The 26,205-nt window shown below is 42.1% G+C and overlaps 1 protein-coding gene across 1 annotated transcript in view; it reads right to left on the bottom strand.

The window, feature by feature from the left end:
• LOC106591039 (relaxin receptor 2) overlaps positions 1-26,205 on the bottom strand; it is a 270,511-nt gene that overhangs the window by 179,392 nt on the left and 64,914 nt on the right. Inside the window, exon 6 of the mRNA XM_045690182.2 lies at positions 11,911-11,982. Within this exon, the coding sequence (XP_045546138.1) occupies positions 11,911-11,982 (72 nt within the window). The remainder of the gene's footprint in view (positions 1-11,910; positions 11,983-26,205) is intronic.

Genomic DNA, 26,205 nt, shown 5'->3' with positions numbered 1-26,205 from the left:
CTTCCTTTCTCCTTCCTCCCCCTTCCTCCTCCTACCTTTCTACTTCCTCCTTCTTCCACCTTCCTTTCTCCTTTCTCCTCCCTCCTTCTTCCTTTCTCCTCCCTCCTCCCTCCTTTCTCCTTCCTCCTCCCTCCTTTCTCCTTCCTCCTCCTTCCTTTCTCCTTCCTCCTCCTTCCTCTCTCCTTCCTTTCTCCTTCCTCCTCCCTCCTTCCTTCCTCCTTCCTTTCTCCTTCCTCCTTCTCCTCCCTCCTTTCTCCTTCCTACTTTGTCCTTCCTCCTCCCTCCTTTTTCATCCCTCCTTTTTCCTCTCTCCTCCTTCCTATCTTCTTTCTGTCTCCTTCCTCCTCCCTCCTTCCTTCCTCCTTCCTTTCTCCTTCCTCCTCCTTCCTCCCTCCTTCCTCCTCCCTCCTTTCTCCTTTCTCCTTCCTCCTCCCTCCTTTCTCCTCCCTCCTTTCTCCTTCCTCCTTTCTCCTTCCTCCTCCCTCCTTCCTCCTCCTTCCTTTCTCCTTCTTCCTCCCTCCTCCTTCCTCCTCCCTCCTTTTTCATCCCTCCTTTCTCCTTCTCCTCCCTCCTTCCTCCTTTCTCCCCCTTCCTTTCTCCTTCCTCCTCCTACCTCCTTCCTCCTCCATCCTTTCTCCTTCCTCCTCCTTCCTCTCTCCTTCCTTTCTCCTTCCTCCTTCCTTCCTCCTCCTTCCTTTCTCCTTCCTCCTCCTTCCTCCTTTCTCCTTCCTCCTTTCTCCTTCCTCCTCCCTCCTTCCTCCTCCCTCCTTTCTCTTTCCTCCTCCTTCCTTTCTCCTTCCTCCTCCGTCCTCCTTCCTCCTCCCTCCTTTCTCCTTTTTCATCCCTCTTTTCTCCTTTCTCTTCCCTCCTTCCTCCTCCTTCCTTACTCCTTCCTCCTTCCTCCTCCTTCCTCCTTTCTCCTTCCTCTTCCCTCCTTTCTCCTTCCCACTTCAAAAATAGTGAATCAGCCCTTAGTAGCTCATCATTTTTATCTTCACCCAAAACGATACAATTTAGCACGATGCGAATCCACACAGTATTCAGCAATCGAACTGCCTTGAATAAACCATCTGATGAATGGACAGGGTATCTTTAAAACCTTCACCCAGGGCCCATAGTGGCCTGGTCAAAAGTAGTGCACTATATAGGGAATTGGGTGCATTTGGGACACAGGCCTATACTGTATATACAACCTGTAGGTTACAGCTGACATACAGTCTGGTTTAAGCAGTGGGGATATAACATTTTATTTTCTACTTAATCTTTCCAATAATTGTTTATGCTTTTCTGATTTAATCTCTTCAGTGTGTGTTAATATTAAAGGGATAAAGCAAAAAACTATATAATAATCAGAATTTTTCTTTGGCAGTCTCTCAGTAGAAAAATCTAGTTAGCTCAGCCAGTCATTGGCTAGGCCTTCAGAAGCTGTACAGAAGGTCACTTGCCATTCAACTGTATTAGGGCATATTATGGCGTGACAGTGGAATGAACCAATCACATTTTGACTTACAATAGGTGGGACCGTTTAAAAAAAAATATATATATATTGTAAGTCAAAATTTGATTGGTTCATTCCACTGTCACGCCATAATATGCCCTAATACAGTTGAATGGCAAGTGACCTGCTGTACAGCTTCTGAAGGCCTAGCCAATGACTGGCTGAGCTAACTAGAGTGCATATATATATATGCACTACCGTTCAAAAGTTTGGAGTCACTTAGAAATGTCCTTGTTTTTGAAAGAACTGCACATTTTTTGTCCATTAAAATAACATCAAATTGATCAGAAATACAGTGTAGACATTGTTACTGTTGTAAATGACTATTGTAACTGGAAACGGATGATTTTTAATGGAATATCTACATAGGTGTACAGAGGCCCATTATCAACAAACATCACTCATGTGTTCCAACGGCACGTTGTGTTAACCAATCCAAGTTTGCAATTTTAAAAGGCTAATTTATCATTAGAAAACCCTTTTGCAATTATGTTAGCACTGCTGAAAACTGTTGTACTGATTAAAGAAGCAATAAAACTGTCCTTCTTTAAACTAGTTGAGTATCTGGAGCATCAGCATTTGTGGGTTCGATTACAGGCTCAAAATGGCCAGAAACAAAGACCTTTCTTCTGAAACTCGTCAGTCTATTCTTGTTCTGAGAAATGAAGGCTATTCCATGTGAGAAATTGCCAAGAAACTGAAGATCTCGTACAACGCTGTGTACTACTCCCTTCACAGAACAGTGCAAACTGTCTCTAACCAGAATAGAGAGAGGAGTGGGAGGCCCCGGTGCACAACTGAGCAAGAGGACAAGTACATTAGAGTGTCTAGTTTGAGAAACTGTCCTCAACTGGCAGCTTCCTTAAATAGTACCCGCAAAACACCAGTCTCAACGTCAACAGTGAAGAGGCGACTCCGGGAGTTCCTCTGTCCAGTGTCTGTGTTCTTTTGCCCATCTTAATCTTTTATTTTTATTGGCCAGTCTGAGATATGGCTTTTTCTTTACAACTCTGCCTAGAAGGTCAGCACACCGGCGTCGCCTCTCCACTGTTGACGTTGAGACTGGTGTTTTCAAAAACAAGGACATTTCTAAGTGACCCCAAACTTTTGAACGGTAGTGTATATTTGGGGGGGGAGAGAGAGATGGAAAGAGAGAGAGGGAGAGGGGGAAAGAGAGAGAGAGAAAGAGAGAGGGAGAGAGAGAGAGATAGAGATGGAAAGAGAGGGAGAGGGAGAAAGAGAGAGAGAGAAAGGGAGAGAGAGAGAGGGAAAGAGAGAGAGAGCGAGAGAATATAAACAAATATTACTGAACATTATTCCTCCTACACAACAAAGACACAAACAGATAATCAGATGAGAAACATCCTCCTTTCTCTTCCCAGCGTAGTCCGAGTTAGAGTTTGGCCGGGGTAGGCCGTCATTGTAAATATGAATTTGTTATTAACTGACTTAACTGACCTAGTTAAATAAAGGTTAAAGGCCGGAGACATGTCACTACCGACTGAGAGCGCAATTACAAGCATAAACCCAGTTTTCCCACACTTGAGGTAGCTTTTACAATGGATGCAGCAGGTGTTATCCAGGAGGATGTGGTGGCTAATTTGTTACCACTGCCCTTTTGAAGACAACATTCCAACGATAAATTAAATGTCGTACAGAGGGGAAGGCCAACACCAGCACTGCCAGGATTAGTGCAACAAGGAAAGAGATAGCTAACAACTATGAGCGCTATCCGTGGATGACTGGGTGTGAGCAAGCCAAGAAGCTGTGCTTGTATTGTCTGCTCTTCAGCACCGACAAGCAGTCAACCTGGGCCAGTGCTGGTTTAGTATAAAAAAGTCTGCCTCTAACCCTATTACAGGGGCTGAGTCTCTGACTTACTGGTGCTCTTCCATGCCGTTCCTAGGAGGGGTGCGTCACTTGAGTGGGTTGGCGCCCCCCCTTGGGTTTTACCGTGGCGGAGATCTTTTTGGGCTATACTCGGCCTTGTCTCAGGATGGTGAGTTGGTGGTTGAAGATATCCCTCTAGTGGTGTGGGGGCTGTGCTTTGGCAAAGTGGGTGAGGTTATATCCTGCCTGTTTGTCCCTGTCCAGGGGTATCGTCGGATGGGGCCACAGTGTCTCCCGACCCCTCCTGTCTCAGCCTCCAGTATTTATGCTGCAGCAGTTTATGTGTCGGGGGGCTAGGGTCAGTCTGTTATATCTAGAGTATTTCTCCTGTCTTATCCGGTGTCCTGTGTGAATTTAAGTATGCTCTCTAATTCTCTCTCTCTCTCTTTCTCTCTTTCTCTCTCTCTTTCTTTCTTTCTTTCTTTCTTTCTTTCTTTCTTTCTTTCTTTCTTTCTTTCTCTCTCTCTCTCTCGGAGGACCTGAGTCCCAGGACCATGCTTCAGGACTACCTGGCCTGATGACTCTTTGCTGTTCCCAGTCCACCTGGCCGTGCTGCTGCTTCAGTGTCAACTGTTCTGCCTGCGGCTATGGAACCCTGACCTGTTCACCGGACGTGCTACCTGTCCCAGACCTGCTGTTTTCAACTCTCTAGAGACAGCGGGAGAGGTAGAAATACTCTGAATGATCGGCTATGAAAAGCCAACTGACATTTGCTCCTGAGGTGTTGACTTGTTCCACCCTCGACATCCACTGTGATTATTATTATTTGACCCTGCTGGTCATCTATGAAAATTTGAACATCTTGGCAATGTTCTATTAAAATCTCCACCCGGCACAGCCAGAAGATGACTGGCCACCCCTCATAGCCTGGTTCCTCTCTAGGTTTCTTCCTAGGTTCTGGCCTTTCTAGGGAGTTTTTCCTAGCCACCGTGCTTCTACACCTGCATTGCTTGCTGTTTGGGGATTTAGGCTGGGTTTCTGTACAGCACTTTGAGATATCAGCTGATGTAAGAAGGGCTTTATAAATAATTGTGACAGATATTTGACGCCAAATGCTCGATTTTCGGGCCTAGTACGACAGCCCCTTGCACTGTCATCTTGCTACAGCAACCGTGTTCATCGGCACTTGCAGAATGACCTAATCCACGTGGTCGCGGATGTAATGACAGATGCCACGAAGAAGGACGTGATGAAAACACCTTTTGTAACCAGTATGATTGATGAGATAACAGACATTAGCATTGTAGCTACCGACAGTGGTGTGAAAAAGAGATTTTTCAAATATATACTCTTTAAAAGGCAGACGTTCCAAAGGTCTGCATCAGTGGCTTGTAAGCTATGTGTAAAGGTTAAAGGTTAAATCAAATTTTAAAAAGCCAGGAGATGCTAAATGTGTTTATGTTTATTAACGGTCAATTACCCTGAGACCGGCAGTTATTTGCTTGACAATCACCGGCTGATGAAATCTCGTGACCGCCACAGCCCTAGGCGAATTTGATGGATTGGAAATTATTTCCTCACCGTAGCTACTGGCTTTTTGTGGCTTTACACTACACAGTACGACTCAATTCCTAATTTTATGAATCTCACCGCTGCCAATTATGCTTTGGTTTAGGCCCGGTCCTCAGAGGCCGTTGTTTGTGAAGGGAAAAATGTTGTGCAAGGCTTGTATCTCCTCTCTCTCTCTATCTCTCTCTCTATCTTTGTCTCTCTTTATCTCTCTCTATCTTTCTCTCTCTCCCTCTCTCTCCTCTCTGTTCTTAACAAACCCTTCACTCTGTGAGCTAACTTGTAACAAATGAAGAAGTAGTGTCACATTTAACATGCTCAATTCATAAGCAAGGATAAGAATAATATAGAAAATAATATTTTTTCAAATGAAGAAGGTTTCTATTGCTTAACAGATTGGCGTGAAAAACAACTGTTATACCGGGTTCAATTTTGTGAGTTCATAAATAACTTTTATAGTATTATAAACTTCGAAACATCTGGTTCCTAGTAGGCTACAGAATTAAAGAAGGGCTGTTTCTCTGAACCTCAGGCAGTAGGCTCAAGCAAGCTTGTTCCTCTCCCCAGTCAGAGAGCAGACTGCTTGTCTCCCAGACTGATCAGCAGCAGCAGCAACCTATCCTCCTTATTTATGTTAAGAAAACAAATGTGAAGGCCAAAATTGTGGGCGGAAAGCACTCATCATGTTTATGCACCCTAATAATCATATTTACAGTGGGGGAAAAAAGTATTTAGTCAGCCACCAATTGTGCAAGTTCTCCCACTTAAAAAGATGAGAGAGGCCTGTAATTTTCATCATAGGTACACGTCAGCTATGACAGACAAAATGAGAAAAGAAAATCCAGAAAATCACATTGTAGGATTTTTAATGAATTTATTTGCAAATTTATTTGCAAATTATGGTGGAAAATAAGTATTTGGTCAATAACAAAAGTCTATCTCAATACTTTGTTATATACCGTTTGTTGGCAATGACACAGGTCAAACGTTTTCTGTAACTTTTAATGGAGTAGAACATTTTATTTTAATGGAGTCACCATCATTTTATTTTCATACATTTTGGAGTAGAAAAGTCACCAGGCTTGCGTTCAATCCAAAAAAGGAAAACAAAAGTTTGTCTGGGCGCTGCCAGCACCACCAATAAACAATTGGCCAAATGATCCACAATCACGTGTCTTTAAAAACAGCCAATAACAAATTACAAAAAAAACCAATGTGTAGCATATTCAGAACTGTATAGCCTATTGGTTTATTGGTTTTTACTTACCTAAAACAATAATTGTCCACCTCACGGTTAATTTGGGGTGGCAGGTAGCCTAGTGGTTAGAGTGTTGGACTAGTAACCGAAAGGTGGCAAGATCAAATCCCTGAGCCGACAAGGTACAAATCTGTCGTTTTGCCCCTGAACAAGGCAGTTAACCCACTGTTCCTAGGCCGTCATTGTAAATAAGAATTTGTTCTTAACTGTCTTACCTCATTAAATAAAGGTACAAATGAAATCTGTTGGAGATTTGTGTGTAAATGCATTTAGGCCTAGGTGTCCTCTGTATAATATTAATATAAAAAATATATCTATGAAGGATGAGAAGCTTAAGCCCTAGTGTCACGGTTGTCGTTGGTAAAGGAGGACCAAAACACAGCAGGAATGTGGATGCTCATCTTGTGTATTTATTTACAAACTAAGTGAACACCAAAACGAACAACGAAACAGTCTTGCAAGGCTCACTCAGCAAAACAAGAAACAATCTCCCACAAATGACAAACACACCCTAATATATGGGACTCTCAATCAAAGGCAAATAGACAACACCTGCCTTCAATTGAGAGTCCCAACCCCAATTAACCAAACATAGAAACAGACTCACTAGACTAAACATAGAATTACATGAATATCAAACAGTGCCCAAAAACCCCGGAATACTTAAATCAAATGCCCTTCTAGAAAAACACCACCCCGAACCACATAAAACAAATACCCTCTGCCACGTCCTGACCAAACTACAATGACAATTAACCCTTATACTGGCCAGGACGTGACACCTAGAGAGACTGAGAGAATGCCGGAGCAATGTTCCTGACACTGATATACATTTCTTTATTCCTGTCAGAAAGGCTACTACTGATATACAGTTATAGGCGTTCAGAACAAAACTTATTCGTACATTTTTCGATCAGAATATTTTTTGATAAAGATAAGCATTATATTGTTAGATTAAAGGAGTAACTCTGGGAGGTCTGAAACATTCTTCGTCACCTCAAGTTCAACTGTCGGAGTCAGTTGGAGCTGCGGTGCGCACTGCCTTCATAGGCCTGCAGTAGCTAAGCCTGATAACCTAATAAAGCCTAATAAAGAACTGGTTTAAACATTCATAAAAGTTTTGAACAGGCTTGGCCTATATTTATTTTACAACAGGCCTATTTTTAACCTATCTTATGGAGCACAACATTTAAAAGACAGTTCTAACTTAATTTAGCCATCGAAAATGTCTCAACAAAATGAAACAAAACACTTTTTGCACTGGTTTAGATTCTTAAAAGGCCTAAAATAATAATAATAATAACAATAATAATACAAATAATAATGTTATACAATAACAATAATGATAAATCAAATTATAATACACATGAAAATTCAATAAAACCTGAATAGCGAGTTGCACACACAGGCCTGAACAGTAGCCTAGGCCTTCTCTCTCTCTCTCTCTCTCCCTCTCTCTCTTTCTCTCTCTCTTCCCCCCCCCCCTCTCTCTCTCTCTCTCTCTCTCTCTCTCTCTCTTCCCCCCCTCTCTCTCTCTCTCTTCCCCCCCCCCAGCAGCAGGTGCACTTGAGGTGAGTGTCCGAAACCAGCTTCAGCTGGACATGCTGTAAGCTATACTTTTTATTAAGTTACCATTGGCTAACACAGATAACAAGCTTGCGCAGGTCTCATCACCTCACTGTCACGTCCGAGACAGTGTAGTATGGTCAGGGCGTGGCAGGGGGGTTGTTTTGTGTGTTTTGGGGTTGGTTTGTTTCTAGGGGAATTGGTTCTAGTTTTCTGTTTCTATGTTTCATTTTCCATGTGTGAGTATGGTTTCCAATCAGAGGCAGGTGTCTTTCGTTGTCTCTGATTGGAAGCCATACTTAGGCAGCCTGTTTTCCTTTGGGTTTTGTGGGTGGTTGTTTTCCGTTTAGTTGTTGTACCTGACGGAACTGTTGGTCGTGTTTGTTATTTTGTAAGTGTTACTCATTAAAGATTTAAAGATGAGCACTGAACACGCTGCGCCTTGGTCTGTTCAATACGACGAGTGTGACACTCACACATTAAATTAACAGAGGATGGGTCCAATCGGTAAATACATTTTAATTGCAGATACCTGAGAACCGTGGCAATTATATCAGACCCGACCCAGATCTAAGACAAAACTCAGAATTTAGGACCCGCTCAGGTCCTGGGTCAGATCTCGTAATTTCAGGTTTGTTGGACCCGTGAAGACCTCTACTTCAAGCCACACTCACCATACCCACCAAACAGAGCAAATGTAGGCTACCTAAAAGTCTGTTCAAGAAAGTTGAAGAACATTTTGGGCAAATGTGTCGTTCAGTACAAGCCATTATGCAATGATGCAAACGTTCAATGGAATTGAACACACCCCAGAACTGGCTTTCTCACAGTCGTTCTACAAACAAATTACCAAGCATGTATACTTCCTGAACTGTTAGAGTTAGACCAATCATTTTAAGTAATACAGAAATTATTGGTATTTCAGTTATTGTTGGGATATATTGACCAACTTATCAGGAAAGTTTTGGATGTGTTTTCCCTTCAAAATTCACAAGAAAAAAAACATTTCACACTTATTTCTTAAAAACAATATATCACAGAGAGGAATGCCCCCAGACCCCCATAGAAGGGTATTGACACCAGATCCCATTGACCCTTAAAACCTGTTGGGGCTCGGGGGCAGTATTGAGAAATTGTGAAAAAATATGTGCCCATTTTTAACTGCCTCCTACACCAACTCAGAAGCTAGGATATGCATATTATTAACACATTCGGATAGAAAACACTGTGAATTTTCTAAAACAGTTTGAATGGTGTCTGTAAGTATAACAAAACTCATATTGCAGGCAAAAACCTGTGAAAAATAGATTTAAAAAAATGTGAATTTTGTGACTGTACTATTTAGTGTCATTGTTTTATAGATACCATAGTGAGATAGGATTCATTTCGCAACACCTACGGCTTCCACTAGATGTCAACGATCTTTATAAAGTTGTTTGAAGCGTCTATGATAAACAGAGAGCAAATTAGAATGCAAGGAAGTTGACATGTCGTCACTTCATTTTTTTGCGCCTGCGCATAAATCTGAGAAGCGTGAGTTTGTCATTAATTGTTTATCAAGACATAGGATAGGTTGTGTGAAAATATTACTGATGTTTAACGTTAAAAATGGACCAAAAGATTAATGCTAAACAACGTTTGACATGTTTGAACGAACGTAAATAGATTATTTATTAGTTTTTTTTAGCTTTTCGGCGTGATTTTACAACCCCCCCCACCACGTTTTGTGGGAGCATAATGAACGCTAACTACTTGGTGTTATTTGGACATAAATTATGAACTTTGTCAAAAGAAACCACATTTGTTCCGGACCTGGGATTCCTGGCAGTGCCTTCTGATGGAGATAATCAAAGGTAAGGGGATATTTACAATGTTATTATCGATATTAGATGATGCTAACTGTATAGCATAGCTTATTGTTCTTAGCATAGCACCCCGTTTATTGCAAAATGTGATTTCCCAGTAAAGTTATTTTGAGATCTGGCCATTCGGTAGCAATTACGAGATGATAATATATTATTCTTTGAATGACAATATTATAATTTACCAATGTTTTCGAATAGTAATTTTGTTATGTTCACCGGAAGCATTTCAGAGAAGAAAAAAATCTGAATTTCACGCTACTGTAAAATGCTGTTTTTGGATATAAATATGAACTTGATGGAACAAAAAATGCATGTATTGTATAACATAATGTCCTAGGAGTGTCATCTGATGGAGATTGACAAAGGTTAGTGCATAATTCTAGCTGGTTTCTGCTTTTGGTGACGCCTGACCTTGAATTGAAAATGGATGTTTGTACTTTTGTGGCTATGTACTGTCCTAACATAATCTAACTTTATGCTTTTGCCGTTTATGCTTTTGCTTTAGCCTCTTTGAAAATCGAACAATGTGGTTAGATTAAGGAGATGTTTATCTTTTAAATTGTGTAAAATAGTTGATTGTTTGAGAAATTGAAATTATTCGATTTTTTATGTTTTGAATTTCCAGCCTTGTTAGCAATCCCGACTCGGGGTTCATTGCTAACCTGTAGCCCCAACAGGTTAATCTGGTGATGTCACAAGGTGCCGCAAAATTGAAAGAGTGTAAGATCTCAGTGGCTTTTTTCTCGAGATTATTCAAATGCACAAAACTACTGAATGAAATATGCCAGTGAAGACTACCCAGAGTGGCTCCAACACGGTGCAACTTCTCCTCACATTTGGTTTGCACTGTGTATGATAAGAGGGAGGAACTCCTAGAGCGCCTTTGAATATATTGTGGACCATCATGATGACTTTGATGAAGACACAGTTCACAGCGCAGATGGACACATTACACACATGACAAGCTTCAAGTTCTGCTTCCTGCTATCCACATTCAACTCCATCTTTGCGTACTCTGACATGCTGTTTGGGATTTTTGCAGATTAAGGAAGTTTGACACGCATTTCTGCCTGTCCAGGATCGACGAATTCTACAGCACCATGGAGAGAGAGAAACGGAAACTCTATTCTATCTACGCGGACACTGTGCCTGAGACCGGGGATCCGAGTGGGTGGAGGGCACAGAGGCATGGAGAAGTCTGTGCCTGGTACCAACAGCTACACAGTGGAATCATCGACAACCGTCTCACTCAGCTAAACAACAGGTTCAAGGACCACAAAACGCTTATGTTTCTTGCCCTTATTGACCCACAGCAGTTCACCAGATATAGGGAAATCTTAGCCAACACTGCATTCTCAAGTCTCAAGGAAAGCTATAGGCCTCACGTTGATGTCTCGCGGCTCAAAACAGAACTCACAGTGATGTACTCCATGTCTGACTTCCATGTTAGGAGCCCGGCCGACTTCCTCCACTTTCTCCAGCAGAAGAGGCTGAATGAGAGTACTGGTGTTGACCATTTCCCTGTCTAATGCCTCATTTGAAAGGACATTCTCCGCCCTGAAACAGATCATGACTTACTGCAGGAACACCACTGGACCGTTCTGACTGTCAGCCTTAGCTTTGATCTCAATGAAGAAAGTACCTCTGTCAGATATAAAATCAAAGGCCAAACTATATGACCCTGCCATTGCCCATTTCATAAAGAAGGACTGGAGGATGGATTTTTGTTGTTGTTGTTTAATACAGCTCACTTGCTGTTAGCTATCTCTTTGAAAAGAATGCATGTGAAACATTGTTGCATTTAAACTTTAGATCCCCAGATATGCTACTTTATGTGCTGAACATGATATTATACCCATTAGCATACCGTAAATACCGTAGTATATAGTCAAACAAAATAAGGATAGCATACCGTAAATACCGTAGTATATAGTCAAACAAAATAAGGATAGCAATTCAAACTTTACAGGAGCTTCTCATCTAAACCATATTGCACATAATGTTGCACACTTGATTAATGCAATGATTAACAAATGTGTGGATATTTCCATTTTCAATTTGGCTAACAGAGAAAAAAAATACAGTCTACTGATATTAAGGTAATTCTTGCATGGGGATATGTGGTGTGGGAGAGCTATTGTCTTTGCACTCAGAGGAGGGTATGAGAATCCTCCGGAGGTAGTGTGGAGAAAATCTCTTCAAGGGAGATTTTAATCAAGATCCGTCTCTTGACACAAGAATCTCTCCTGGAACTAGTTTGTGTCATTAAGTCGTGTAGTGTAAAGAGGCCCACATACGGTGGATAGAGCTATGTCAGTACTCACAGTCTCTCTAGTTTGTAGAGTCCACTGAAGGCTTGACTGGAGATTGTCTGGATGCTGTTATTCTGTAGGAACCTGAGATGAGAAACAAACACACACACACACACACCATCAACTCAAGCACAGATATTCAACATTATTTCACCAGGTACCAGCAAATGTATCAATAGCACATTCTCATTCTAAAATAAAACACAGAGGTTGAGATTTCATGTGGTAAACAAACATGTTTCTAGCTTTAACAAAACCCAGGACAGTGTAAAGCCCTGACCCAGGACAGTGTAAAGCCCTGACCCAGTACAGTGTATAGCCCTGACCCAGTACAGTGTATAGCCCTGACCCAGTACAGTGTAAAGCTCTGACCCAGTACAATGTAAAGCTCTGACCCAGTACAATGTAAAGCCCTGACCCAGTACAGTGTAAAGCCCTGACCCAGTACAGTGTAAAGCCCTGACCCAGTACAGTGTAAAGCCCTGACCCAGTACAGTGTATATCCCTGACCCAGTACAGTGTAAAGCCCTGACCCAGTACAGTGTAAGACCCTGACCCAGTACAGTGTAAAGCCCTAACCCAGTACAGTGTAAAGCCATGACCCAGTACAATGTAAAGCCCTGACCCAGTACAGTGTATAGCCCTGACCCAGTACAGTGTATAGCCCTGACCCAGTACAATGTAAAGCCCTAACCCAGTACAGTGTTAAGCCCTGACCCAGTACAGTGTTAAGCCCTGACCCAGTACAGTGTTAAGCCCTGACCCAGTAAAGTGTAAAGTCCTGACCCAGTAAAGTGTAATGCCCTGACCCAGTACAATGTAAAGCCCTGACCCAGTACAATGTAAAGCCCTGACCCAGTACAGTGTAAAGCCCTGACCCAGTACAGTGTAAAGCCCTGAGCCAGAACAGTGATAAGCGCTGACCCAGTACAGTGTAATGCCCAGTCCCGGTACAGTGTAAAGCCCTGACCCAGTACAGTGTTAAGCCCTGACCCAGTACAGTGTTAAGCCCTGACCCAGTACAGTGTTAAGCCCTGAGCCAGTACAGTGTTAAGCCCTGACCCAGTACAATGTAAAGCCCTGACCCAGTAAAGTGTAAAGCCCTGACCCAGTACAATGTAAAGCCCTGATCTAGTACAGTGTAAAGCCCTAACCCAGTACAGTGTAAAGCCCTGACCCAGTACAATGTAAAGCCCTGACCCAGTACAGTGTAAAGCCCTGACCCAGTACAATGTAAAGCCCTGACCCAGTAGAGTGTAAAGCCCTGACCCAGTACAATGTAAAGCCCTGACCCAGTACAGTGTAAAGCCCTGACCCAGTACAGTGTAAAGCCCTGACCCAGTACAATGTAAAGCCCTGACCCAGTACAGTGTAAAGCCCTGACCCAGTACAGTGTAAAGCCCTGAGCCAGTACAGTGATAAGCCCTGACCCAATACAGTGTAATGCCCAGACCCGGTACAGTGTAAAGCCCTGACCCAGTACAGTGTAAGACCCTGACCCAGTACAGTGCTAGGACCTGACCCAGTACAGTGTAAAGCCCTGACCCAGTACAGTGTAAAGCCCTGACCCAAGCCTGACACAGCCCTGACCCAGTACAGTGTAAAGCCCTGACCCAGTACAGTGTAAAGCCCTGACCCAGTACAGTGTTAAGCCCTGACCCAGTACAGTGTAAAGCCCTGACCCAGTACAATGTAAAGCCCTGACCCAGTACAGTGTAAAGCCCTGACCCAGTACAGTGTAAAGCCCTGACCCAGGCCTGACACAGCCCTGACCCCTGATCCAGTACAATGACCCAGAGGCCCAGCAGACGATCTAGTAGAACAATGGTCCACTCTGGGTCAGTCTCTGTCTCCGTGTCAGTCTCAGTCTCTCTGTCTCCGTGTCAGTCTCAGTCTCTCTGTCTCCATGTCAGTCTCAGTCTCTGTCTCCGTGTCAGTCTCAGTCTCTGTCTCTGTGTCAGTCTCAGTCTCAGTCTCAGTCTCTGTCTCCGTGTCAGTCTCAGTCTCCGTGTCAGTCTCAGTCTCTGTCTCTGTGTCAGTCTCAGTCTCTGTCTCCGTGTGTGTCAGTCTCAGTCTCTGTCTCCGTGTCAGTCTCAGTCTCTCTGCAGTCTCTGTCAGTCTCAGTCTCTGTCTCTGTGTCAGTCTCAGTCTCTGTCTCCGTGTCAGTCTCAGTCTCTGTCTCTGTGTCAGTCTCAGTCTCTGTCTCCGTGTCAGTCTCAGTCTCTGTCTCCGTGTCAGTCTCAGTCTCTGTCTCCATGTCAGTCTCAGTCTCCGTGTCAGTCTCAGTCTCTCTGTCTCCGTGTCAGTCTCAGTCTCTGTCTCCGTGTCAGTCTCAGTCTCAGTCTCTGTCTCCGTGTCAGTCTCAGTCTCTGTCTCCGTGTCAGTCTCAGTCTCTGTCTCTGTCTCCGTGTCAGTCTCAGTCTCTGTCTCCGTGTCAGTCTCAGTCTCTCTGTCTCCGTGTCAGTCTCAGTCTCTCTGTCTCCGTGTCAGTCTCAGTTTCTGTCTCCGTGTCAGTCTCAGTCTCTCTGCCTCCATGTCAGTCTCAATCTCTGTCTCCGTGTCAGTCTCAGTCTCTCTGTCTCTCTGTCTCGTGTCAGTCTCAGTCTCTGTCTCTGTGTCAGTCTCAGTCTCTGTCTCCGTGTCAGTCTCAGTCTCTGTCTCCGTGTCAGTCTCAGTCTCTGTCTCCATGTCAGTCTCAGTCTCTGTCTCCGTGTCAGTCTCAGTCTCTGTCTCCGTGTCAGTCTCAGTCTCTGTCTCTGTCTCCGTGTCAGTCTCAGTCTCTGTCTCCGTGTCAGTCTCAGTCTCTCTGTCTCCGTGTCAGTCTCAGTCTCTCTGTCTCCGTGTCAGTCTCAGTTTCTGTCTCCGTGTCAGTCTCAGTCTCTCTGCCTCCATGTCAGTCTCAATCTCTGTCTCCGTGTCAGTCTCAGTCTCTCTGTCTCTCTGTCTCGTGTCAGTCTCAGTCTCTGTGTCAGTCTCTGTGTCAGTCTCTGTGTCTGTCTCAGCGTCTGTCTCTGTGTCAGTCTCAGCGTCTGTCTCTGTGTCAGACTCCATGTCAGTCTCAGTCTCTCTGTCTCTCTGTCTCGTGTCAGTCTCAGTCTCTGTGTCAGTCTCTGTGTCAGTCTCTGTGTCTGTCTCAGCGTCTGTCTCTGTGTCAGTCTCAGCGTCTGTCTCTGTGTCAGACTCCATGTCAGTCTCAGTCTCTGTCAGTCTCGATCTCGATCTCGGTCTCTGCAGTGAAGTTATACTGTGATAAGAGTTGATATGAATAAATTAATAAACAATTAAAGTGTGTGTGTGTGTAAAAAATATTTAACCTTTATTTAAATAGGCAGTTAAGAACAAATTCTTATTTACAATGACAGTCTACCAAAAGGCCTCCTGCCGGGACGGGGGCTGGGATTAAAAACAAACATATAGGACAAAACACACATCACGACAGGAGAGACACCACAACACTACTTCAAATCTTCAAATAGAGAGAGACAGGCCCTGATGATGTTCAGAGTGATTAAGTCCAGAGAGACTTAATAAATAACTGATGATGATTAATGAATGACACTTGAGTAAAAGAAGAATGAAACAATTTATTCATTTTACCCCGTTTTCTTTCCCGAATTTCAGGATAAAGAGCTTGTCTCTTCGCTGCAACTCCCCAACGGGCTTGGGAGAGGCGAAGTTCGAGTCATGCGTCCACCAAAAAATATGACTCGGAAACCACGCTTCTTAACACCCACTCCCTTAACCCAGAAGCCCGCTGCACCAATGTGTCGGAGGAAACACCGTTCACCTGACAACCGGAGTCAGCCTGCAGGCGTCCGCCCCGTCATAAGGAACCGCTAGAGTACAATGAGCCAAGTAAAGCCCCCCCCAGCCAAACCCAGACCTATTGTGAGCCACCCTATGGGACTCCCGGTCATAAATGACACAGCCCAGAATTGAACCCCAGGCTGTAGTGACGCCACAACACTGCAATGCAGGGCCTTAGACCACCGTGCCACTCAGGAGTTCCATAACTTCCACTTTGATCACAGAGTGAACACAGACTCTGACCCTATGTTTCAGGAAGCCACGTCTGCATGACCGCACTAGTGTGTGTGTGTGTGTGTGTGTGTGTGTGTGTGTGTGTGTGTGTGTGTGTGTGTGTGTGTGTGTGTGTGTGTGTGTGTGTGCACAGAGAATGAGAGAGATACACATCAGAGAGAGACCTCTACATGACCGTGAAAGTGTGTGTGTGTTTATGCGTGGGCGCCTCTTTCATCGTGTTTCACAGTCACACTGTGTCTTTTGTACTCTTATCCTCTTTTGCCTCCTTAAAGCTGCAATATGTAACTTTTTGAGCTACCCGACTAAATTCACAGGAAAATGTGAGTTATAGATCTGTCCTTCTCATTGAAAGCAAGTCTAAGAAGCGGTAGAGTTGTTTTATGTGCACCATCTATGCTTCCGGGTTCTTAAGTTTAGTTTTTGTGTCTTTTACTTTTTGTTTAGATTCAAACAGTTGAAAATACATTTCTTGGGGTTATGGTAAATATATTTCACAGCAGTTTAGATGGTAAAATGGTTCTCTACACTATAATTTCTTGTTTTGTAACATAAACTAAAATTAGGCAAACTATTAGAATTTTAATAACGAGGAAATGTCGGAGTAATTTCTGCATAGTGCATCTTTAATATACTGTTCTGTGTGTGTGTCTCTGTGTGTGTGTGTGTCTCTGTGTGTGTGTGTGTGTGTGTGTGTGTGTGTGTGTGTGTGTGTGTGGTGTGTGTATACCCCATAATGACATCACAATACCCCATAATGACATCACAATACCCCATAATGACAAAGCAATGCTAGAAATGTTAACAAATGTATTAAAAATAAAAACCAGAAATACCTTATTTACATAAGTGATCAGACCCTTTGCTATGGGACTCCAAGTTGAGCTCAGGTGCATCCTGTTTCCATTGATCATCCTTGAGATGTTTCTACAACTTCATTGGAGTCCACCTGTGGTAAATTCAATTGATTGGACATGATTTGGAAAGGCACACACCTGTCTATATAAGGTCCCACAGTTTACAGTGCATGTCAGAGCAAAAACCAAGCCATTTGGGTCGAAGGAATTGTTCGTAGAGCTCCCAAGACATTGCAGGTTCCCAAGAACACAGTGGCCTCCATCATTCTTAAATGGAAGAAATATGGAACCACCAAGACTCTTCCTAGAGCTGGCCGCCCGGCCAAACTGAGCAATCGGGGGAGAAGGGCCTTGTGGAGATGGGAGAACCTTCTAGAAGGACAACCATCTCTGCACCACCCACTCCTCATTAAAAGGCACATGACAGCCCGCTTGGAGTTTGCCAAAAGGCACCTGAAGGACTCTCAGACCATGATGATCAGATCTGATGAAACCAAGATTGAACTCTTTGGCCTGAATGCCAAGAGTCATGTCTGGAGGAAACCTGGCACCATCCCTACGGTGAAGCATGGCAGTGGCAGCATCATGCTGTGGGGATGTTTTTCAGCAGCAGGGCCTGGGAGACTAGTCAGGATCGAGGGAAAGATCCTTGATGAAAACCTGCTCCAGAGCGCTCAGGATGTCAGACTGGGGCAAAGGTTCACCTTCCAACAGGACAGCGACCCTGAGCACACAGCCAAGACAATGCAGGAGTGGTTTTGGGACAAGTCTGTGAATGTCCTTGAGTGGCCCAGCCAGAGCCCGGACTTGAACCCGATCGAACATCTCTGGAGCAACACTTCACATCCAACCTGACAGAGCTTGAGAGCATCTACAGGGAAAAATGGGAAAAACTCACTAAATACAGGTGTGCCACGCTTATAGCGTCATACCCAAGAAGACTAGAGGCTGTAATCGCTGCCAAAGGTGCTTCAACAAAGTACTGAGTAAAGGGTCTGAATACTTATGTAAATGTAATTTTTCAAAAAATTACATTTCAACAAATGTTTTCTTGCTTGGTCATTATGGGGTATTGTGTGTAGATTGTAAAGTTATTTCATTTTTAAAAATCAATTTTAGAATAAGTCTGTAACGTAACACAATGTGGAAAAAGTCAAGGGGTCTGAATACTTTCCGCATGCAGTGTATCTTCCACCTCTGTTATGAATATGGATGAGAAGAGATTACATATCAGACAGTATCTGGATCCGAGGGTCTATTTATAGGTAAAGGGGGTGTGAGGGGCAAGACTTATACACACACACTTTTCTTGTGTCTTAAAAATAGTTATGTTCTAATAACATTTAGTACAAGGACAAAGTATAGTGAAATAGTCAAAGATTAAACAATATGTTTAAGTAATCTAAGATTATTTAATTGTTTAATCTAACATGCTGACCAAACCGGACGCGCATGTTGATTTTGTACCCCCACACCAGACACAATCATATCAAAACAAACTCTGAACCAATTATATTAATTTGGGGACAGGTCGAAAAGCATTTAACATTTATGGCAATTTAGCTAGCTAGCTTGCTGTTGTTAGATCATTTGTCCTGGGATATAAACATTGGGTTGTTATTTTATCTGAAATGCACAAGATCCTCTACTCCGACAATTAATCCACAGATAAAACAATAAACCGAATTCCTTTCTCATCATGCACAAGGTCCTCTACCTCCTTCCTCAGGCTTCTTTTTTACTTCTTTTGACTTTAAATGGCAGTTGGCAACCAAATCTACCGTGTGTTACTACAACCGACTGGACTTCAGTTCATCTTTCAATCACCCACGTGGGTATCTGCTCCTAAACACCAGTGAGGAGATGGGAGAGGCTGGACTTGCAGCACGTTGAGCGTCACAAATAGAACCTATTTCTATTTTAGCGCCTGGCCATGCAGTCGCTCCCTGAGGTGCACGAGCAGTCTGGGTGCAATGATTGAATAACATGTTTGTGTAAATAATTTTGCAACACTCGTGCACACGACGTGAGCGGTGTGGTCAGCATGTAAGATTAAACAATAAGACGAAATAGTCGTACATTAAACAATAAAATTAAGAAGAACCAGTTAAATAGGAGTCGCACAGTGTGTATGTGCGTGTGTTCGTGTGTGCGTGTGTGTGTGTGTGTGTGTGTGTGTGTGTGTGTGTGTGTGTGTGTGTGTGTGTGTGTGTGTGTGTGTGTGTGTGTGATTGATTGATAGTAGCTATATTAAATAGTGAGTCTCTCCCTGAGAGAGGTCAGTGTTATTACAGATCACCTCACTATATGACAGGTTAGTGTAGAAAATATGAAACCATTTCTCTTTCCCAGACTAACAGATTGCACCTGGGGCCTGAATGGGAACATGTGTTTGGATGGACCGCCACAGAAAGGAAGAAACAATGGTATTTTTATTTTATTTGAACTTTATCTAATCCAAGAAGTCCCACTGAAGGGCAGGTACATTTCAGTATGGGTAACAAGGGGTTTGGGGAAAAATGCTAAAAGTATCTTTGTTTTAGACTTAAATAGTTTTAGGCTAATGACATGCGGAGACAGAAAAAACTTTGCATATGACTTGGGCACTGTGTTTTGCGCAATGTGACATGCCTAAATGTTAACCTTTAGTTGAAGCCTATTCATCAAACTGTCCCATTTTCTTTTTATGTCAGAAGGTCCAGCACCATCCTCAGACAATTGCTTTAATTTTGGTCAAATTCTAATTTCTGGATAAGACTTCAAATAGTGGATAAAATCTTGCTATGTGACATGTATGGAAGAGTATTATGGCCCATGAGAGGAGAAAAAATAAATTAACGGCAATGGCTGTGGCTTGATTTCATTGGTTGATTTAGATACAGTGCCTTGCAAAAGTATTCATCCCACTTGGCGTTTTTCCTATTTTGTTGCATTACAACCTGTAATTTAAATAGATTTTTATTTGGATTTCATGTAATGGACATACACAAAATAGTCCAAATTGGTGAAATTAAATGAAAAAACTAACTTGTTTCAAAAAATTATAAGCGGAAAAGTGGTGCGTGCATATGTATTCACCTCCTTTGCTATGAAGCCCCTAAATAAGATCTGGTGCAATCATTTACCTTCAGGAGTCGCTTAATTAGTTAGATTGCACACAGGTGGACTTTATTTAAGTATCACATGGTCTCAGTATATATACACCTGTTCTGAAGGCCCCAGAGTCTGCAACAACACTAAGCAAAGGGCACCACAAAGCAAACAGCACCATGAATAACAAGGAGCTCTCCAAACAGGTCAGGGACAAAGTTGTGGAGAAGTACAGATCAGGGTTGGGTTATAAAAAAATATCTTAATCTTTGAACATCCCATGGAGCACCATTAAATCCATTATTAAAACATGGAAAGAATATGGCACCACAACAAACCTGCCAAGAGAGGGTCGCCCACCAAAACTCATGGACCAGGAAAGGAGGGCACTTTTTAATATTTTTTTTAATTTCACCTTTATTTAACCAGGTAGGCTAGTTGAGAACAAGTTCTCATTTGCAACTGCGACCTGGCCAAGATAAAGAAAAGAAGTTCGACACATACAACACAGAGTTACACATGGAATAAACAAAAATACAATCAATAATACAGCAGAAAAATCTATATACAGCATGTGTAAATGAGGTAGGATAAGAGAGGTAAGGCAATAAATAGGCCATGGTGGCAAAGTAATTAGAATATAGCAATTAAACACTGGAATGGTAAGGTATGCAGAAGATGAATGTGCAAGTAGAGATACTGGGGTGCAAAGGAGCAAGATAAATAAATAAATACAGTATAAGGATGAGGTAGATTGGATGGGCTATTTACAGACCAAACTAATCGGCACTAATCAGAGAGGCAACAAAGAGACCAAAGATAACCCTGAAGGAGCTGCAAAGCTTCACAGCGGAGATTGGAGTATCTGTCCATAGGACCACTTTAAGTCGTACACTCCACAGAGCTGGCCTTTACAGAAGAGTGGCCAGAAAAAGTCATTGCTTAAAGAAAATAATAAGAAAACACGTTTGGTGTTTGCCAAAAGGCATGTGGGAGACTCCCCAAACATATGGAAGAAGGTACTCTGGTCAGATGAGACTAAAATGTAGCTTTTAGGCCATCAATGCTATATCTGGCGCAAACCCAACACCTTTCAACACCCCGAGAACACCATTGGCAGGGACAGGGAAACTGGTCAGAATTGAGGGAAACCTGTTTCAGTCTTCCAGAGGTTTGAGACTGGGACGGAGGTTCACCTTCCAGCAGGACAATGACCCTAAGCATACTGCTAAAGTAACACTCGAGTAAGGGGGAACATTTAAATGTCTTGGAATGGCCTACTCAAAGCCCAGACCTCAATTCAATTGAGAATCTGTGGTATGACCTAAAGATTGCTGTACACCAGCGGAACCCATCCAACTTGAAGGAGCTGGAGCAGTTTTGCCTTGAAGAATGGGCACAAATCCCAGTGGCTAGATGTGCCAAGCTTATAGAGACATACCCCAAGAGACTTGCAGCTGTAATTACTGCAAAAGGTGGCTCTACAAAGTATTGACTTTGTGGAGGTGAATAGTTATGCATGCTCAAGTTTAATGTTTTCTTTGTCTTATTTCTTGTTTGTTTCACAAAAAAATTATATTTTGCATCTTCAAAGTGGTAGGCATGTTGTGTAAATCAAATGATACAAACCCCCCAAAAATCTAATTTAATTCTAGGTTGTAAGGCAAAAAAATAGGAAAAATACAATACTTTCACAAGCCACTGTATATAAATAGAACAAATAAAACACCATGAATGGATAACATAAGATCATAGATACAATTTGGCTACATAGGTCCTACAAACATTATTTGCAATGGATTGCAAAAACACAATAATCACAAGAATGGCTTTAGATCAAAGTCTATGTTGAGACCAAAAGAAGCAAGGGTCTTTAAATTAAAGATCCAGACGGGCTCTCATTTTAACAATAATAATAATAAGTCTTATGTTTGGGGAAAATCCAATACAACACATTACTGAGTACATCACTCTTCTTATAATCAAGCATAATGGTGGCTGCATCATGTTATGGGTGTGCTTGTAATCGTTAATTAGAGGGCGGATCCTCTTTTTTTCAATTTTCGCCTAAAATTGCATACCCAAATCTAATTGCCTGTAGCTCAGGCCCTGAAGCAAGGATATGCATATTAGTGGTACCATTTGAAAGGAAACATTTTGAAGTGTGTGGAAATGTGAAAGGAATGCAGGAGAATATAACACAATAGATCTGGTAAAAGATAATACATACATACATACTTTTGTATTTTTTTGTACCATCATCTTTGAAATGCAAGAGAAAGGCCATAATATATTATTCCAGCCCAGGTGCAATTTAGATTTTGGCCACTAGATGCCAGTAGTGTATGTGCAAAGTTTTAGACGAATCCCATGAACCATTGCGTTTCTGTTCAAAATGCTGTATCAAGACTGCCCAAATGTGCCTAATTTGTTTATTAATAACTTTTCATGTTCAAAATTGTGCACTCTCCTCAAAAAATAGCATGGTATTCTTTCAATGTAATAGCTACTGTAAATTGGACAGTGAAGTTAGATTAACAAGAATTTAAGCTTTCTGCCAATATCAGATATGTCTATGTCCTGGGAAATGTTCTTGTTACTTACAACCTCATGCTAATCGCATTAGCCTACGTTAGCTCAACCGTCCCATGGAAGGGACACCGATCCCAAATAAGTTTTAAGGACTGGAGAGTTTTTCAGGATAAAAAAGAAACGGAATGGAGCTAAGCACAGGCAAAATCCTAGAGGAAAACCTGGTTCAGTCTGCTTTCCACCAGACACCGGGAGATTAATTCACCTTTCAGCAGAACAATAACCTAAAACAAATCTACACTGGAGTTGCTTACCAAAAAGACAGAAAACAGTGAAGTGGTCGAGTTACAGTTTTTACTTAAATCTACTTGAAAATCTAAGTCAAGAACTGAAAATGGTTGTCTAGAAATTATCAACAACCAATTTGACAGAGTTTATAGAATTTTGAAAATAATAACGGGTGAATGTTGCACAATCCATGTGTGGAAAAGTCTTAGAGACTTACCCCAAAAGACACCTGTAATCACAGCCAAAGGTGCTTCTACAAAGTATTGACTCAGGGGTGTGAACACCTATGTAAATTAGATATTTCTGTATTAATAAAAAAATAAAAAAATAAAAAATTGTCATTATGGGATATTGTAGATGGGTGAGATTTTAACAAATATTTAATCCATTTTGAATTCAGGCTGTAACACAACAAAATGTGGAATAAGTCAAGGTGTATGAATACTTTCTGAATGTAGTGTAAGTAGGAGTAGTCTGTGAATGGTGTGTGTGTGCGGTGTGTGTGGGTGTGTGTGTGTGGTGTGTGTGTGTAGTGTGTGGTGTGTGTGTAGTGTGTGGTGTGTGTGTGTGTGTGTGTGTGTGTGTAGTGTGTCTGTGTGGTGTGTGTGTGTGGTGTGTGTAGGGTGTGTGTCCGCGCGTGCATGAGTAGAATTATGCCTAATCACATCTCTCTGATTGGGTCTAAGTGGCAAGGAGATCCCGGCCCGTATCCACAAAGCCTCTCAGAGAAGACAATTTGTCATACGTGCTGAGAACAGAGACGTTTTACTCCTCCTCATATGTGCTGAGAACAGAGACGTTATGGGTAAAAATAAAAGCTACGCATGAAGCCTCTTTAGTCATAAGAGTCATGCCTAGTCGACAGATATTTAGGACCAGCAGGTTTCTTGATAATACATTTTAAAAGGCAGTAAGTCAGTGGTTCCTGCACCATAGACAGGCAATTGCTTGGAGTTGTTAAAATGCATTTTTGATATGTCTCTATGATCGATCCATGCTACAGTATCTCTTGTACTTTTCACAATTATTTCACGAGGCCTAATTCACATGATGTGCCTAAATACTTATAACTACTAACCCAGCTAATAAATAATCACATCTTTTTATTTCAATTATTTAATTAACCTACATGTTATTTCAAGTTATCCCTTTAGAGTGCAATATTTTGTTTAAAAATATGTCTAAATTGGTCATGCCTATAAATTGGGCAATTGAAGGCATCCAGGGCCTATGTTAACATCCCGGGTCTATGTTAACATCCAGGGCCTATGTTAACATCCAGGGCCTATGTTAACTTGTGTTCGGTGAAAATGATAGACCTGTCAAACGTTGTATGAAACATTATCGGCAATTGACTTGATGCCTACAGTGCCAAAGCGATTAAGAGTTGTTCAACAGGAGTGACGAGTGTGTTGATATAATGGTAATATTGTAAAATTATGCTTTTTACAACCGCTTTTTATGATTCAGTGCAATATCACATTATTCAAAATATCAGAATTTGTTTTTTTTAAAAAGGTTACAGATGTAGGACCTTAATTTGAGCCAGTTTGCTACAGCAGGAAATGTGAATTATTATGTGGATTATAATTAATGGACATTTTTGTTGGAGTTGATACATTTTTCTTTAGGACAAATCAAATCTGAAATTTCAAAGTGGAAATTACAAACTTTAGAAGCCTTTAAAAAAAGTAAAATACGCTTCAAATATACAGCAACAAAAGAGTGATCAAATTAAGATCCTACATCTGTATTCATGCCAACATATTATGGAAGAATTAAGAGTAGGCAAAGCGATCATGTCAGACAAAAATTCAAGCCTTTTAACAATGCAACATTTGATAAACAGTCACGTTCACCGTGGTTGACTGAAGAGCAAAATTGGGTTCACAGCTGGCGATGCCTCATCACGCTTATTCCCCATCATTTGCAGTAATATCAATGAGCGTCATCACTGCCTTTCCTTTGCGGTACCTCAAACTGACGTTACCAGCTGAGATAAACCTTTATGAGCTGATTTCACTTGTCTTGGCAGGGTCTTAACATGATCCTTAAACCTACGCAGAGCAGGGAGTTTTTTAGTCTTGTGAATACAGCCCCCGGGGTCCTCATTATCAGCTGTCCCTGCCCAACACCACCAATGGCACCCTGTTCCCTACATAGCGCATTATTTTTTATCAGGACCCGTAGAGCTCTGGTCAAAAGTAGTGCACTATGTAGGGAATAGGGTGCACTATGTAGGGAATAGGGTGCACTATGTAGGGAATAGGGTGCACTACGTAGGGAATAGGGCTCTGGTCTAAAGTAGTGCACTATGTAGGGAATAGGGCTCTGGTCTAAACTAGTGCACTATGTAGGGAATAGGGCTCTGGTCAAAAGTAGTGCACTATATAGGGAACAGGGTGCCATTGGGGACGCAAGCTAAAAGGCTGAATGCATTATAAAGTGATGGATTACCAAAATTACACATTGACTGTACAACTCTGGTAAGTGTTCAGCTGCTGTGGCTGCTGTGAAAGTAATGGGACCCAAACTCATTTCTACACACATTTCCACAGTGTTCTATAATTGTAACGCTTTCCCCACTTATTCATTCAACCATTCAGTACTTTCACAAGCAGACATTATACCCCAGGTGGTCCCTTGTAGCTCAGTTGGTAAAGCATGTTGCTTCCAACGCCAGCGCTGTGGGTTTGAGTCCCACAGGAGACAAGTATAAAAGATGTATGCACTCACTACTGTAAATCACTCTGGATAACCATGACTGAAATGTTGTACGTGTGACTTTTTTGCCAATTTACCTGGTGCACTATGCCTTGCGTAATGACATAAACACTAGCTCCAGGTATTAGCTAATGCCTAGTGAACCAGACTTCAGCTCAGTGGGATAACAGTGTTGCAGGTGTACATAGGACCATGGTTCAAACTCAGTTCAACACTTCTAACAAGATATGACAGTGTTCCTAACAGGATTAAAACTAGACAACTATGATACATGGACTAAATACATTTTCATGCAAATGTATAATACTGACAATAAATCGAGTCGAATCCAGTCCAGTCCAGTCCAATCTACTCCAGTCCAGTCCAGTCCAACCTAGTCCAGTCCACCTACTCTACACAAGCCCAGTTTCATATTGTTTAGAACTTACAGTCTCTGCAGGTGTGTGTATGTGGAGAAGACAATGTCATGTCAGACAGTATAGCATGGTATGTTATGGTATGGTATGTTATGGTATAGAATGGTATAGTATGGTATGGTATGTTTTGGTATAGTATGGTATGGTATGTTTTGGTATAGTATGGTATAGTAGAGTATGGCATAGTATAGTATTCAGCCATGCTGCCCTGTTCAGAGACAATTGTAATTTTCCTAAGTTCTTTTTTGTGGCACCTGACCACACGACTGAACAGTTGTCAAGGTGCGACAAAACTAGGGCCTGTAGGACCTGCCTTGTTGATAGTGTTAAGAAGGCAGAGCATTGATTTATTATGGACA

The sequence above is a fragment of the Salmo salar genome, chromosome 11 (assembly GCF_965601325.2).
Source record: "Salmo salar chromosome 11, fSalSal1, whole genome shotgun sequence".
Taxonomy (NCBI): Eukaryota; Metazoa; Chordata; class Actinopteri; order Salmoniformes; family Salmonidae; genus Salmo; species Salmo salar.
The sequence above is the reverse complement of the archived record's forward strand: the minus strand, read 5'-3'. Positions and strand labels throughout refer to the sequence as shown.